The 16,529-nt window shown below is 42.6% G+C and overlaps 1 protein-coding gene across 4 annotated transcripts in view; it reads right to left on the reverse strand.

Annotated features, from left to right (window-relative positions):
• Positions 1-2,195: 2,195 nt before the first annotated feature.
• The window catches only part of LOC116041800 (tripartite motif-containing protein 16-like), a 38,403-nt gene continuing 24,069 nt past the window's right edge, over positions 2,196-16,529 (reverse strand). Inside the window, exons 3-5 of one of the 4 annotated variants that reach the window (XR_004895095.1) lie at positions 14,089-14,922; positions 9,977-9,979; positions 2,559-2,569 (exon numbers count right to left, since the gene is read on the reverse strand). Coding sequence is in view for 3 of the 4 variants with exons in the window: in XM_035991826.1 (XP_035847719.1) it covers positions 2,224-3,129; positions 15,466-16,245 (1,686 nt within the window). In the remaining variant the exon portion in view is untranslated. Of the gene's footprint in view, positions 3,912-6,975; positions 6,987-9,976; positions 9,980-14,088; positions 14,923-15,465; positions 16,281-16,529 lie in introns of those variants that run through there. The other 3 variants (XM_035991826.1, XM_035991827.1, XM_035991828.1) reach the window with 3 other exon arrangements.

Below are 16,529 nucleotides of genomic sequence, written 5' to 3' on the forward strand. Positions count from 1 at the left end.
TTCTCTAAAAGTTGAATCCCTCTCAACTTTATTACAGTATTAAATGAAAAAATAACGTATACACAAATCCCAAAAAGGAAAACCGAATACCTACCCAACAAATGAATCTCCCTATAGTGTGATATTTGGATCCAGCCCTACTTCTTACCAGTAAATATATGACACTCATAGGACTCCCAGACCCCCCGGTTAGAATGTGTTGACTTGATTTCTGAATCTGGGGCCTTATTTAGTTCAGTTTGAGCTCTCTGTGTGGAGCAGTCATGTCTCCTGGAAGCATCTCCCCTGCTGTAGCTCCCTCTGTAACCAATAGCTGAACATGACATCAGGTCAGTCCCAGTGAGACACTTCTTAGCATTGTCAGCAGGCTTTGACTTTCTCTCTCTTCCTTACCCACACAATGCACATCTTACTCTTCTGACTGCTTAACCCTCGTGTCGTCTTCCTGTTGACCATCAACTTGATGTCCTTCTGGGTCAAAATTTAAAATTAACTTTTTCCAACGTTTTTCTTGCTTTTTTCAACGCTTTGTTTCATTAATGGCCAATAAACTTAAATGACATTATACCTCATTTTTGAGTTTTAAAAACCAGTAGCATTGTTAAGATGAGAGGATGTTGAGTGGATCACAGACTGGTTTATGTCAAAGTTTAGTCAGAACACTTTTTTTTCAAATGCTAAACAATTGAATAAAAACCCCAAAAGTCAAAGGAAGTAATGATTCATTTTACTTGTGAAGAATGTTGTCTGGGTTCCATACAACGTCCATGCATGCATCCAGGTTATTTTGGGGCAATTTGGTTGAAAGAAACCCATATTTGTGATATGAAAAAGCTTTTAAAACAGGTCAAATTTGACCTGAGGAAAACACAAGGGTTAAAAAATAAACTTTTTTGACTGATTTCTTTTTTTATATTATACTAGTTCTTTGTACTAGGACAGGTTTTTATATCTCCTTGCTTACAATTTTATAATACATGATAATATATGAAACTGTAACATCAGTATCATGGCCTATACTGTGGCTATACACGGCCCTAACACCGTGGTGGTTTAAATTCGGGTACCATATGCCCCTTTTTAACTTTGAGCCCCTGCCCCTTCACAGGTCTCTGCACGGCTCTGTTGTTTCTCTAATATCTGGAACAATCATTCCCATCCCATAAGCTGTTTTTTGCAATGCAAATGTTGTTCACTGCTCCAGTAAATAGGACCGACCTTAGATACGACCAGGCGACGTGAGAGGGTGTAATTGAACAACGATGGTCACTTCAGAGGGGAATATCACCCATAATGCTTGGCAGTTATGCCCTTGTGGCTTTTGGCAATGTATGCTGTTACGTAATATTGAGGGCCGGGAGGGGGAAGATGAACTACTAATGAAACACAGTTAGTTTTAGTGTAATATTTATTGACTCAGTGCAGAGAGGAAATGTTGGCTGTAAAAAGCAACAAGTGATAGAAAACTCTGCTCATTTCTCTGTGACGGAGCAGTTTTAGTGAGGAAAGTTGAAAGGACAGAGACTGACTGACTCTAAACATGAACACTGTACTTTGTGGTGTTTCAGGAGGAAAAGTGCCTCAGTTATACTCTCATATCAGTTTCACATTTTCTCCATCAGCTTTGTATGAAACCCTGGAATGAAGACAGGAAGAAAAGACTTTGTTCATGTTAGTTTATTCATCACGTAAAGCTTCAGTTTGTTCACACATCCCATCAGTAAAGTCACTTCTAAAACGTCAATACAAGCAAAAAAAAACTCAAACTAATTTGCAAAAACATTCAGAAAAGCAAATGAATGTTGAAGAAAGCTTCTGGGGCTTCCCGAATTATTTTTTTCCACAGTCTGATCTGCTGCCCTTGGGGTTAAAGGCCTTGCTCAAGAGCACCTCAGTGGTGGTAATGTGGGAAGGACAAGTGCTGCTCTTTCACTTTCCCCACACAGATTTTATCCTGTCGGTCTGGGGATTGAACCAGGCCCATGCTCGCTTCCCTAACCCACCACTGCCCCTTAATATGTGTGTAACTGAGAATGTTTTTCTAATTTTTTAGAAAAGCAAATAGATGTCGAAAAAGGTGAAATTTTTTGATAAAAGCAAAATAATAAGATAAAGCAACAAAAATGTGTAAACACATGAAAAACAACAAAATAGAATGTCACAACAATCAGCTCTCTAATCAGAATCCACAGAATCAGAATTTAACCCTTAAATTACTTCTGTCTATTTCAGTTTACACAACTCAGCAGAGTTTTCATAATAACAAACCCTTAGTCCAGCATAGAGGGGCTGAGTGAATGTGGTCTGGACTCTGTGGAGGAGAGTCATGGTTTCAGAGACGCTGTAGAAGGACAGAATACCTGCACTGTGATCCAGGTACACTCCTACTCTGGAGGACTCAGGACCTGAGATGGGAGTATGGACTCTATTGGAACAAAATGTAGAACTGCTGTTGATACAATCTAACGCCCAAGATTTGTCATTGAATCCAAATCCACATTCATCCAAGACATAGAACCCTACCCCCCCTGCTCTTCTCATATTCTTGTATGCAACTGCTATATAAACTCTTCCTCTCCCTCTCCTCTTCACCTCCCAGTAACAACGTCCAGTCAGACTCTCTCTACTCAGGACCTGAGACGTGATAGTGAATCTGTCTGGGTGACTAGAATAAGACTGTTTTTGTCTTATGTATGTTGCTTTCCTGTTCCCTTTGGATAATAACAGACATCTGTATGCTGTGTTTGGATCCAGTGTGATTTCACGTGAATATTTTAAGAATCCAGCTCTGGTCTTGGGCTCTGGTGGTGGCAGTAAAACGTCCACTTCAGTCCCTGTCAGTGAGACGTTTGTCCACTTCTCTCTCAGAACGTCCTGTAGTTTATCTCTTACTTCTGACACGTCCGCTGTCACGTCCTCAAAGCAGCTCAGAGGATGGATATGGATGCTGGATGTAGATTGGCTGAGTGGTGACAGTGAGGGGTAGTTGTGTAGAAACTGGTTGTGATCCTCTGTGTGTGAGAGCTTCTTCAGCTCAGCGTCTTTCCTCTTCAGCTCAGTGATCTCCTGCTCCAGCTTCTCCTGAAGCTCTTTGACTCGACTCACTTCTCTTTTCTGCTGGAATCTGACCTGCTGATCCAGATCAGAGCTTCTTTTCTCCATGAGACGGATCAGCGCAGTGAACATTTTCTCGCTGTCCTCAACCTGCTGTTGAAGCAGCTTCACATCTTTCTCTCTGTCCTGGATTCTCTGCTGGATGTTTTGTCGACTCCCCTCGAGCTCTCTCTGCCTCTCATCTCTCTCTGCTGCAGCTGAGACTGTGTTGTGGCCTTTATGTTCCTCCACAGAGCAGAGATAACAGATAAGCTGCTGATCAGTACGACAGAACATCTTCATTACCTCATCATGACAAGAGCAGACGTTCTCCTGGAGCTTCTTGGACGGCTCCACCAGCTTGTGTTTCTTTAACTGAGCTACATCGTAATGAAGCTGAAGGTGTTTCTCACAGTAAGAGACAAGACAGATCAGACAGGACTTGTGTGCTTTGAGTTTTCTCCCGGTGCAGACATCACAGGCCACATCTTCAGCTCCAGCAAAGCAGTGATCAGCAGAAGCAGCTTGGAGTCCAGTCTTCTTCAGCTCCTCCACTAAATCTGCTAACATGGTGCTTTTCAGCAGGACAGGCCTCGGTGTGAACGTCTTCCTGCACTGAGGACAGCTGTAGCTGTACTTACAATCCTCTACATCCCAGTGGTTTTTAATACAGTTCATGCAGTAGCTGTGTCCACAGGGAGTAGTCACCGGATCCTTCAGTAGATCCAGACAGATGGAACAAGAGAAGGTTTCCTGGTCCAGCTGAACTCCTTTCTGCTCCATTTCACCTCTCGCTCAGTGACAACGACTGTCTGAGTCTCACTAGTCTGAGCTCTGATCTTAAAATAGCATGTGTGTGGGAGGAGTTATCAAGCTTTGTTCATTCCTGGATGAGAAGCAATTCGAGAGAGATACTGGGTGTGTTCCAAGGCCCATACTACCATTAGTATGCCAGAAACAAATTTTTTGCTGCAGTTTGTACTAAAGTAAAAAGAAAAAGTATGTGATAAGGAACGCAGCAACACTTGTTTACAACAGAGCTCATTTCTCATTTAAAAACTCTGCTGACTTCAGCTTTTAGGAGGTAAACTCTTCTTAGAATCAGAGGGTTTGGAGACGGATCCCCAGTTTACTAAATGACTGAGTTGTCCTGTAATTAAGTTTATAATGTTTGCAAAAATTCAAACATACAACATGGAAGACACATGAATGAATAACTGCTTTTTGTTCGTAAATAGCAAATTTGCAAAGTAACTACAATCTGTGAAATATATAGAATTAGGATTTAGCGCCACCTTAACCATCATTAAAATGCTGCTGACATGTTACCGTTTCTGCAAAATATTAATATTGTTTGGCCGGTTTCTTCTGAATGATGAGTGCTTTAACTTTTGAATATTTCAGGTTATCTCTGCTCTCTCCAAAGCCACCAGACTCCTTTGACAAAAACAGTAATTTTACCTCACAGAACACGAGGGTTGGTCCTCTACGGCTGCCTCCATCGCTTAGTTATTTTGTTATAGTGTGACTTTGTTTTAAAGGGTTAGGAACTAACAAACTAATTAACTCATGTAGGCAGCGGTAAACCAGCAACTCCCGTGTTCTGCGTGGTAAAAAGGTTTTGTCTGATGGCAAGATAAAGCTGTGAAAATATTATAAATATAGCGTCCTCTTAAACTGATATTGAACACCTTCATAACCCCACTTCAAAATATATTCCTTTAATGTAGCCTATATACTGGCAGAAATAATAGCATTCCTATTTTTTTTCACAAGTTTAACCATTGAAATCAGTTACATTATCTGCAGACTTAACCTATTTGTCATCAATACAGTCACAAAAGTCTGATACAAAACACATTGACCAAGGAGATCAGAGCAGCTAAAAGGAGCTACTGTGAAAAGTTGAAAAACCGGTTTTCAGCCAACGACTCTGCAGCACTGTGGAGACGCCTTCAAGACACCACCAGCTATAAGAGACCACCCCCACTGCTGAGGCTAACAATGGCCTTGCCAATGACCTGAATGCCTTCTACTGCAGGTTTGAGAGGGAAACACTCACACCCCTCCCCCACTCCAGACCACCTGTAGGCCCCACCACTCACCTGGCTACCCCTTCCCCCCGATACTCAATCCACACTCATCATATGTGAACAGGATGTGTGCCGCCTCTTTCAGAGGCAAAGGAGCCATCCACACAGAGACACTTTTTGGTGTAAACGCACATGTTTAGCATCATTTTGGCCTATCGTCCAAGCTAATCCTGTAAACGCACTGCCTGAAAACACACTTTTTTGAAACCTGGTCCCAGGGTGAAAAAATTCGAAAACGGCGCCCTTGTGACTTCGTTTGGACGGCGAAACCGCATACTTGTGTATCGTTGATGTCATCGCCACACCCCTCGACTTCTTACCCTTCTTACTCTTAATAATTTTGTTAACTTGGAAAACCTTGTGAAAGCTAAGCGTAGCATAAGCTTTAATGATTATAAACTAAATCCAATATCTTAATTTGTTATATTTCAGAGACTTAACATTTTGTTCCACAAAGTTTTCACCTGACAATCCGAATACAGATCACAGATCATATTTAAAAGACATAACACAAAATCACAAAGTCACACAACTGTCACTACAAAATACAAAAGACAATTTGTTCAGATGATTGACTCCACATTATATATATATATATATATATATATATATATATATATATATATATATATATATATATATATATATATATAGTGTAGTTATCAAATAATCCCCTTCAATGTACCAGATACAGTGAGAAACATATTTTAAGTCTTTCCATAAAACATGTCATCGGTTCCTACCTGCTGCTCTCCTCTGAACAACTGTTCACTGTTTCTAAACTCCACGTTTTAGCAGTAGGTCATAACCTGATTTAGGCAGAATAGTTTACTGATTGTCATTTTCAAAGTGTTGTGAATAATGTGTGTCTAGTGAAAATAAACAAATGACTGCAATCACTTTCAGAAATCTTTCTTTTATTAAAAAAGTAAAGTTTTTAAAATGTGCAAATATAACATAAAGGTCACTCCACATGGTCTTGCAGCAGTGCTCTTCTGAATGAAAACGTTTAATTCTCTGGGCTGCGTGTTGGTGTAGGTGTGCATTGTCCAGGTTGGTATACACGCCGATTGGGTGTAGCTGTATGCCGAAAGGCTTGTGTCGTGGGGTGTGGTGTTGAATGAATATATGATGGTTGATGATGATTGTGATCATCATATGATGATTGTACCCTGCTGCTGTGGCGGAGTAAAAACTGGGGTCTGATAAGCAATTCCCTCATCAGGGAAAAGCCATCCTGTATGGTGCTGGTTATATTTGCAATGTTTGTGTTGATCTGTGTCATGTTCTCAGCGTGACTTCTTGCTGACTCCTCAGTCAACTCCAACATCCTCCTCTTGATTTTCAGATCCTCCTCTGCTGGGTCAGCCTCTTTGGTCGGTCCCCTCTGTGGCTGTCCAGCTTGGCCTAGAATTAAGCAGAGCAGAGCATTTCTATCGGGCAACTTAAGGCCCAAACTAAGTTGTGAATTATGTACTGAAGAGACACACCTACATAAACATGCATCCATCCTAATGCCTCCAACGACACGGCACTGTAGCATATAGCTAGATAGCTAAGCTTGAAATGATGAGCATACTTGGGCAAAACCCGGCACTGCTTCAAAAATGCAGGAGGAAGACAGTCGAGGGATTCTGTTGAATTTGGTGATGCAGGCATCTCCTCTGTCGGTGTTGAGGGCTGGGACGACAACTCCACCAGGTCACCTGTCTCGATGCTTGAATCGATGGAGCGTGTAGATCTCCTGGCAAAGCTCATAAAATAACCACCCGTCCTTGGCCACTTCGACGTCCTGTGTCCATGGCCCGTCTGTATTTGCCACAAATATTTTTTAGCTTCATGGTCACCTGGGCTTTCGAAAGTGCCGTGGCCCCCTGTTGCCTCCGTCGGACACTGTGCATGAAACACGTTCGTCAAGTCCATATATTCAGACTGGCATGACTTCCAGTCCAATCCAATCCAATCCACTTCATTTACTGTATATAGCACGATTAACAAACACAAGGTTTCCAAAGTGCTGCACAAAAAAATAAAACAGAAATAAGTAGAATAAATAAAATACAATATGACAAACACAATACAAATATGCAAGTATACACATAAGATCAACACTCCACCTGGTGTTAAAAAGCCAAAGAAAAGAGGTGGGTTTTAAGAAGATTTTTATAATTAGACAGAGAGGAGGCCTGTCTAATGTGCAGAGGCAGTCCGTTCCAAAGTTTTGGAGCTGCAGCGGCAAACGCTCTGTCCCCTCTGAGGTCAGCTGACCTGAGAGATCGGCTGGGAGTGTAGGGGTGCAGCAGCTCAGAGAGGTAAGGTGGGGCACGGCCATTCAAGGCTTTAAAAACAAATAAAAGAATTTTAAAATGAATCCTCAAATGGACAGGCAACCAGTGGAGTGAAGCTAAAATAGGTGAAATGTGCTCGTACTTGCGTGTGCCAGTTAAAAGACATGCAGCAGTATTTTGTACCAGTTGAAGACGAGCAATGGAAGACCCACTAGCCCCTATATAAAGTGCATTACAGTAATCCAGCCGAGTGGTCACAAAGGCGTGGATTACTGTTTCAAAATGCTGTCTCTGAAGGACTGGGTTGATTTTTGCCAGCTGCCTTAACTGGAAAAAGCTAGACTTCACCAGTCAACATTTTCTTGCAATTTACTCGCCTTGTAGCCGAGTGTGAGTCGCAGCAGCAATTCGACTTCACTATTGGTCCACACAAACTATTCTGGTTTCCTTCCACTAGCACATTTTCGTCCATTTTGTGTTATGGTTTCTTCTTCTACTGTCTGTTTGTATACAGCGCACAAGTATTATGTGCCTCTTGTTCTCCGTTTTTGGTGAATTTCTGTAGCAGAAACAGCGCCAACTATAGGCCTGGAATATGAAGTAGCGTGTTAAGTCATTTACATATGGATCCGTTTGGACGCAACTATTCTTGAAACGATGCCAGGGAAGACAGGGAAAAAAAGATTGTTTTGCTACGTGTGGACGTGGCCAAAATGTCCGTAAAGCATCAGGCCCTGATGGTGTAACACCCTCCTGTCTCAGGGCCTGTGCTGTCCAGCTAGCACCAATCTTCACACAAATATTCAAGTCCCGTCATGCATCAAAAGCTCCACCATCACCCCAGTCCCCAAGAAACCCTCCATCATTGGACTGAATGACTATAGACCTGTGGTCTTGACTTCAGTCGCCATGAAGTCCTTTGAACGCCTGGTGCTGACCCACCTCAAAAACCTCACAGGTCACCAGCTGGACCCCCTGCAGTATGCCTACAGAGCAAACAGTGAGTGGATGATGCAGTGAACATGGGGCTGCACTTCTTCCTGCAACACCTTGACCAGCCAGGGACCTACGTCAGGATCCTGTTTGTGGACTTCAGCTCAGCGTTCAACACTATCATACCTGAAATTCTCACCATACTCTCTCAGCTCACTGTATCTCGTGCCATCTGTCAGTGGATCTCCAGCTTACTGACTGACAGGAGTCAGTATGTGCGTTTGAGAGATGTCACATCTGGAACACGGACATTCAGCACTGGTGCACCACAGGGATTTGTCCTTTCCCCACTGCTCCTATCCTTCTACACAAATGACTGCAAGTAACTCCAAGGATCCAGCTGTCAAACTCTTAAAATTTGCAGACGACACCACTGTCATGGGGCTCATCCAGGATGGTGACGAGTCTGCATATCAGCAAGAGGTTGAGAATTTGGCGCTCTGGTGCAGTCAACACAACCTGGAGCTAAACACTCTAAAGACTGTGGAGATGGTGGTGGACTTTAGGAAGCAACCCACAGTGCTGCCCCCCCCCCCCACAATATCCAACAGCTCAGTGTCAAATGTGGGCTCATTCATTTTCCAGGATCTGAAGTGGGAGTCCAACATCAACGCCATCCTTAAAAGGACTCAGCAGAGGATGTAAACTCAGCAAAAAAAGAAACGTCCCTTTTTCAGGAACTGTATTGACACAGGAAGGAAAGCTGATCGTCCTCACACTGGCAGACCACGTGTAACAACACCTGCACAGGATCGGTACATCCAAATATCACACCCGTGGGACAGGTACAGGATGGCAACAACAACTGCCCAAGTCACACCAGGAGTGCACAACCCCTCCATCAATGCCCAGACAATGTCCACTATAGGCTGAGAGAGGCTGGACGGAGGGCTTGTAGGCCAATTGAAAGGCAGATCCTTACTAGACATCACCGGCAACAACGTCGCCTATGGGCACAAACCCACCTTTGCTGGACCAGACAGGAATGGCAAAAAGTGCTCTTCACTGATGAGTCACAGTTTTGTATCACCAGGGGCCAGTGGCGGATGTAGAACGTTTTACATGGGGTGGCAAAGGGGTAGCGAGAGATCTTGGCAGGGTGGCACGCGAAGATGATACATGGGAACCCCCATATGTAAATGCACTGCTATGCCCTACTATGCCCCGCAACACCCTGAACTGCTACAACTATTATTTCAAGTAATAGTTCCATTATCTTTATTGTTACTATAATTGCCACCGTTCATCATACCAACTGCTATAATTATTATGAATCATAACTCTCTATATCTGTATCCCAACCGGCAGTGGCAGATGGCTGCCCACCAAGATCCTGGGTCTGTTTTTCCTAGCCACTGCACTGTTGCACCAAATGCTTGCTTTTGGGGGAATTGTTGGGTCTTTGTAACAAGAGTTTACTCTTCTCCAGACACTTTACAGATAGAGTACGTCTAGACCACACTCTATAATGTACAATTTGATACTGTAACTGCAGGCCTCTGCTCAGACATTCTGTTTGGAGAACAGAGTCCAAACCCTCATTTTTAATATTTTCAATGGTCAGCTCCAATTCATACCTGCCCAGCACAACCACAGTCTGATCTGCTGGCCACTGAGCACTCCACTGGGGTTAAGGGCCTTGCTCACTCTTCTCGCCTTGCTCACTGCTCAATGGCACCTCAGTGGTGGTAATGAAGGAGGGACAAGCTCTGCTCTTTCACTTTCCCACCCAGATTTTATCCTGTCGATCTGGGGATTGAACCGGCGACCTCCCGTTCCAAAGGTCGCTTCCTTAACCCCCTAGGCCACTGCCCCCATAACTTCTGATCATAAAAGCCTATCTTTGGAAAAGTGAATGTCCCTGTATTTTTTCCACTGTCCTTATGATAATGATAGTAATATTAATACAAATGATGTGGAACTTGTGGGTTTAAACACAATCCACTGTAACATAAAATTTTCAGCAACAATGTCTTGCTACTCTCACTGTAATGTGAGTTACCTTCACCCCATTTCAACATAGTCTACACGTGAATACAGCTATGCCAAGGTACTTCACACTATTATTGTCTTCTATAATAAGCCATGAACTGCTCATATTGCATCTGAATGAAGGCCAGTCAGTGTTCCATTTCTGGGTCGTCTGGTCCTCCATTCACATGTAACCTTTCATACAGAAACCACATTAACATTACATTGTGGGGAACTTGGTGAACCCATTCCATGATCTCATTCCCCATTAACAACTTATTCAGCAATAATGTCTTGCTACTCTCAATGTAATGTTATGTTTCCAACATCTATGACGCTAGTGTGTAGACTTTTTGGTGATAATGATACAGGAGGCCATCATGATTGATATGATTTTTATTGATCCTTCTCAATAATCACAATTGAAACAAAACAAGTTATCCTCCTTTACACACGGACAATCTGTCCTATATCTTGCCCCATTGAAAAGGCACTGCACCAGTATCAGACATGAAATAACGACATTGTTCATCCCTGATTTGTTTGGCCCTTGCTGCTGCATTGGTGGTTTGTGACAGGGGGGCTTGTTGTAGGGCAGGGTCTTGCCTCCACCTTCCTTCAATAATGTCTCTATCTGGTCCGCCCTGGTCCACAATGTCTGCCATGTATACATTGCTGCCCTCACTCTGTAGAAAGTTATGCAGAGCACAACAAGCCAGGACAATCTACTCCACTGTGACAGTGTCTTGGATGTTTATGGTGGTTAGCAAGACACAGAAGAATCTGCCACAATGCAGTATGGAGCCAGCTGGTCAGAACCCGGAAGTTGTGCAGGGGCAGGGATGTTGGTGGTTCTGTTTACCAGGACATCTGCTAACGTGCATCCACGAAACACTCCTCCATCAGAAATTCTTCCATTACAACCAACATCCACATACAGAAACCTGTACGAGCTGTCAACTGGTGCCATCAAGACAATGGAAAAGTTGTGTTTGTACAGCTAACAGCTAACAGGGCAAGCTACCTACCGGCAGGATTGAGACATGGTAGGTGAATTTAAACAATGTCTGAGTTGAAAACGCATCTTGTTGTCACGTAAGGGCCCTGTTCATGTTGCACAGACATTTTAATTGCATTTTATGTCTGTTAAGAGGTACAAAGGCACTGTAAAACTTGCCCTGACAACTGCCGTTATAGCTCAGTGGAAGCTCATACATGTAGCTGCAGCTACTCCGTGTTGCCTGCACCGATTCGGATCGTGTTTTTTTTCAATCTTAAGTACATGCATATTTATAGTGATCAAGATTAAAGTAAAAATTGGCAGAATTCTCCTTTAATGTATATGTTGTACTCACTCTAACTCTATGTTTCTGTATGCCACTGCCAAGATTCAATGTTACCTTGTACCTGTAATGTTAGTATGATTTTAGTGAGGTAAGATGTTTGACTTCTTATTTTAAAGCATCTTATAATGAAGATCACTTTATGAATAATCCCTGAAACTGGCTGATATAGAGGATTTATGATGCATTTGTGTGCAGCAGCCATCTCTCCTGCAGCCAGTCAGTGGAGCACTACATCAGGTCACACTCAGACACTTAATAGCAGGCTTTGCATCTGATCATGCTAACATGTATCACTGGTTTAATCTATTACCCCCCCCCTCCCCCCTCATGTTCTTTCTAATGTCTATAGATCAAGTTGCCTGTGATTCCAGACAGCAGTTTGCTGCTACAGTGATGCTCTGGCTGAGCCACTCAGAACAGTATCTTCATCAAAATATATGAAAGACAACCCACTCCTCAAAAAGAGGTAAAAATAACTGTTCAGGGGGCTCAAAACATGTTTATATCCTTCTTAGAGCTGCTTCTTAGGGTTGTGTTTCTCTAAAAGTTGAATCCCTGTCAACTTTATTACAGTATTAAATGAAAAAAATGAAAAAAGAATATATACGCGAATCCCAAAATGAAAATTGAATACCTACCGAACAAATGAATATCCCTATAGTGTGATATTTGGATCCAGCCCTACTTCTTACCAGTAAATATATGACACTCATCGGACTCCCAGACCCCCCGGTTAGAATGTGTTGACTTGATTTCTGAATCTGGGGCATTATTTTGTTCAGTTTGAGCTCTGTGTGGAGCAGTCATGTCTCCTGGAAGCATCTCCCCTGCTGTAGCTCCCTCTGTAACCAGTAGCTGAACATGACATCAGGTCAGTCCCAGTGAGACACTCCTTAGCAGATGATTGCTTAACCCTCGTGTCGTCTTCCTGTTGACCATCAACTTGTTGTCGTTCCACGTCAAAATTAAAAATGAACTTTTTCCGGCGTTTTTCTTGCTTTTTTTCAACTCTTTGTTTCATTAATGGCCAATAAAACCTAACTTAAATGACATTATACCTCATTTTTGAGGGTAAAAAAGCTGAAATTATCAATTATTTGACTAGTAGTTAAGATGAGAGGATGTTGAGTGGACCACAGACTGATTTATGTTTTTTGTTTTTTTTTACACGTAGTGGTGTGTTCTTTATACTAGGACAGGTTTTTATATCTACTTGCTTACAGTGTTGTAATACATGATAATATATTAAACTATAACATCAGTATCATGGCCTATACTGTGGCTATACACAGCCCTAACACCGTGGTGGTTTAAATTCGGGTACCACATGCCCCTTTTCAACTTTGAGCCCCTGCCCCTTCACAGGTCTCTGCACGGCTCTGTTGTTTCTTTAATATCTGGAATAATCATTCCCATCCCATAAGCTTCTTTTTGCAATGCAAATGTTGTTCACTGCTCCAGAAAATAGGATGGACCTTAGATACAACCAGGCAATGGGAGAGGGAGCGAGTGATCAACGATGGTCACTTCAGAGGGGACTATCACCCATAATGCTTTGCAGTTATGCCCTTGTGGCTTTTGTCAATGTATGCTGTTACATAATATTAAGGGCCGGGGGGAAGAGGAACTACTAATGAAACACAATTAGTTATAGTGTCATATTTATTGACTCAGTGCAGAGAGGAAATGTTGGCTGTAAAAATCAACAAGTGATAGAAAACTCTGCTCATTTCTCTGTGACGGAGCAGTTTTAGTGAGGAAAGTTGAAAGGACAGACTGACTGACTCTAAACATGAACACTGTACTTTGTGGTGTTTCAGGAGGAAAAGTGCCTCAGTTATACTCTCATATCAGTTTCACATTTTCTCCCTCAGCTTTGTATGAAACCCTGGAATGAAGACAGGAAGAAAATACTTTGTTCATGTTAGTTTATTCATCATGTAAAGCTTCAGTTTGTTCACACATCCCATCAGTAAAGTCTGTTCAAAGACTCTTGTTCAATGATTTCATCAACAGATTCACTTCATCCACACAATCACTTTGTTTAAATCAGAATCTCAGCTATGTAAAAGAGAAGAATGAATTATTGATTATGATTATGATAACATTTGGTCCGCCAAACAAATAAATGTAAATCTAGATTTCTTTACAAATGTCCACAAAGAGAACAAAGTGTGTAGGATAAAGGAGGTCTGGTGCTTTCTCTCTTCAGAGCCATGCAGTGAAAGATAAACTAAATACACTTTTAGTTTGATTTGATTTCTGTGTCACGCCAAACATTTGGCCCGACCCACATGGGATTACAAGACACCGCTATTTAACAGACATCTTCCTGTCCCACAGATACATAACGTGGAGAAATACATGAATAACAAACGGCAGCTAATATCTACAGATCATCTCGGTAAAGATCTTTTTTAACATATCGTCCTGTTTCAACAATCAAAGGTAAAATAACAGATCTCAGCTGAGCACACTGAGAGCTTCTGGGGCTCCCCGAATGGTTTTCTCAACAAACAAAAACATCTCATCACTTCTACAACGTCAATACAAGCAAAAAAAAGTCTAACTAATTCACAAAAACATTTAGAAAAGCAAATAAATGTTGAAAAAATTGACAAATGTTGATAAAAGCAAAAAAATAAGAAAAAGCAACAAAAATGTGTAAACACGTGAAAAACGTCGAAAACATCGAATGTCACCACAATCAGCTCTCAGCAACAAACGAAAATGGAGACTAAATAAGTCGAAGAGTTAACACACAGAATTTAACCCTTAAATGACTTCTGTCTATTTCAGTTTACACAACTCAGCAGAGTCTCCAGAACAATAAACTAGAAGTCCAGCATAGAGCGGCTGAGTGAATGTGGTCTGGACTCTGTGGAGGAGAGTCATGGTTTCAGAGACGCTGTAGAAGGACAGAATACCTGCACTGTGATCCAGGTACACTCCTACTCTGGAGGACTCAGGACCTGAGACTGGAGTTTGGACTTTGTTGTAACAAAATGTATATTTGTTTTTGATACAATCTAACGCCCAAGATTTGTCATTAAATCCAAATCTACATTCATCCAACAGCCCTGCTCTGCTGATATTCTTGTATGCGACTGCTACAGAAACTCCTCCTCTCCTCTCCATCTCCCAGTAACAACATCCAGTCAGACTCTCTCTACTCAGGACCTGACACCAGTAATAATCAGTGAATCTGTCTGGGTGACTAGAATAAGACTGTTGTTTTTTCATTAATGTTGCTTTCCTGTTCCCCTCAGATAATAACAGCCGTGCGTGTGCTGTGTTTGGATCCAGTGTGATTTCACGTGAATATTTTAAGAATCCAGCTCTGGTCTTGGGCTCTGGTTGTGGCAGTAAAACGTCCACTTTAGTCCCTGTCAGTGAGACGTTTGTCCTCTTCTCTCTCAGAACATCCTGTAGTTTATCTCTGACTTCTGACACGGCCGCTGTCACGTCCTCAAAGCAGCTCAGAGGACAGATATGGATGCTGGATGTAGATTGGCTGAGTGGTGACAGTGAGGGGTAGTTGTGTAGAAACTGGTTGTGATCCTCTGTGTGTGAGAGCTTCTTCAGCTCAGCGTCTTTCCTCTTCAGCTCAGTGATCTCCTGCTCCAGCTTCTCCTGAAGCTCTTTGACTCGACTCACTTCTCTTTTCTGCTGGGATCTGACCTGCTGCTTCACATCAGAGCTTCTTTTCTCCAGGAGACGGATCAGCTCAGTGAAGATCTTCTCGCTGTCCTCCACTGCTTTATCAGCAGAGAGATCGATGGCCTCCGCCTGCTGTTGAAGCAGCTTCACATCTTTCTCTCTGTCCTGGATTCTCTGCTGGATGTTTTGTCGACTCCCCTCGAGCTCTCTCTGCCTCTCAGCTCTCTCTGCTGCAGCTGAGACTGTGTTGTGGCCTTTATGTTCCTCCACAGAGCAGAGAGAACAGATAAGCTGCTGATCAGTACGACAGAACATCTTCATCACCTCATCATGACGAGAGCAGACGTTCTCCTGGAGCTTCTTGGACGGCTCCACCAGCTTGTGTTTCTTGAATGTCTCTGATTCATAATGAGGCTGAAGGTGTTTCTCACAGAAAGAAGCCAGACATTGCAGACAGGACTTGTGTGCTTTGAGTTTTCTCCCGGTGCAGACATCACAGGCCACATCTTCAGCTCCAGCATAGCAGTGATCATCAGGAGCAGCTTGGAGTCCAGTCTTCTTCAGCTCCTCCACTAAAACTGCTAACATGGTGTTTTTCAGCAGGACAGGCCTCTGTGTGAACGTCTTCCTGCACTGAGGACAGCTGTAGCTGTACTTACGATCCTCTTCATCCCAGTGGCTTTTAATACAGTTCATGCAGTAGCTGTGTCCACAGGGAGTAGTCACCGGATCCTTCAGTAGATCCAGACAGATGGAACAAGAGAAGGTTTCCCGGTTCAGCTGAACTCCTTTCTGCGCCATTTCACCTCTCGCTCAGTGACAACGACTGTCTGAGTCTCACTTCCTGAGAAGTGAAACTAGTCTGAGCTCTGATGTAACAACAGCATGTGTTTGGGAGGAGTTATCAAGTTTAGCTTCATTCCTAAAAGAGGAGCACTTTGTGTTGCAACGCCCATACTACCATTAGTATGCCAGGAAAAGATTTAGTATGTCCCAATACATAGTAGGCTATGTCAAAAATATGTCCATATGCAACCGTTCACATTTTGTGTTATGTGCATAATATTATAATCATTCAGTACATA

The sequence above is a fragment of the Sander lucioperca genome, chromosome 14 (assembly GCF_008315115.2).
Source record: "Sander lucioperca isolate FBNREF2018 chromosome 14, SLUC_FBN_1.2, whole genome shotgun sequence".
NCBI classification, from domain to species: Eukaryota; Metazoa; Chordata; class Actinopteri; order Perciformes; family Percidae; genus Sander; species Sander lucioperca.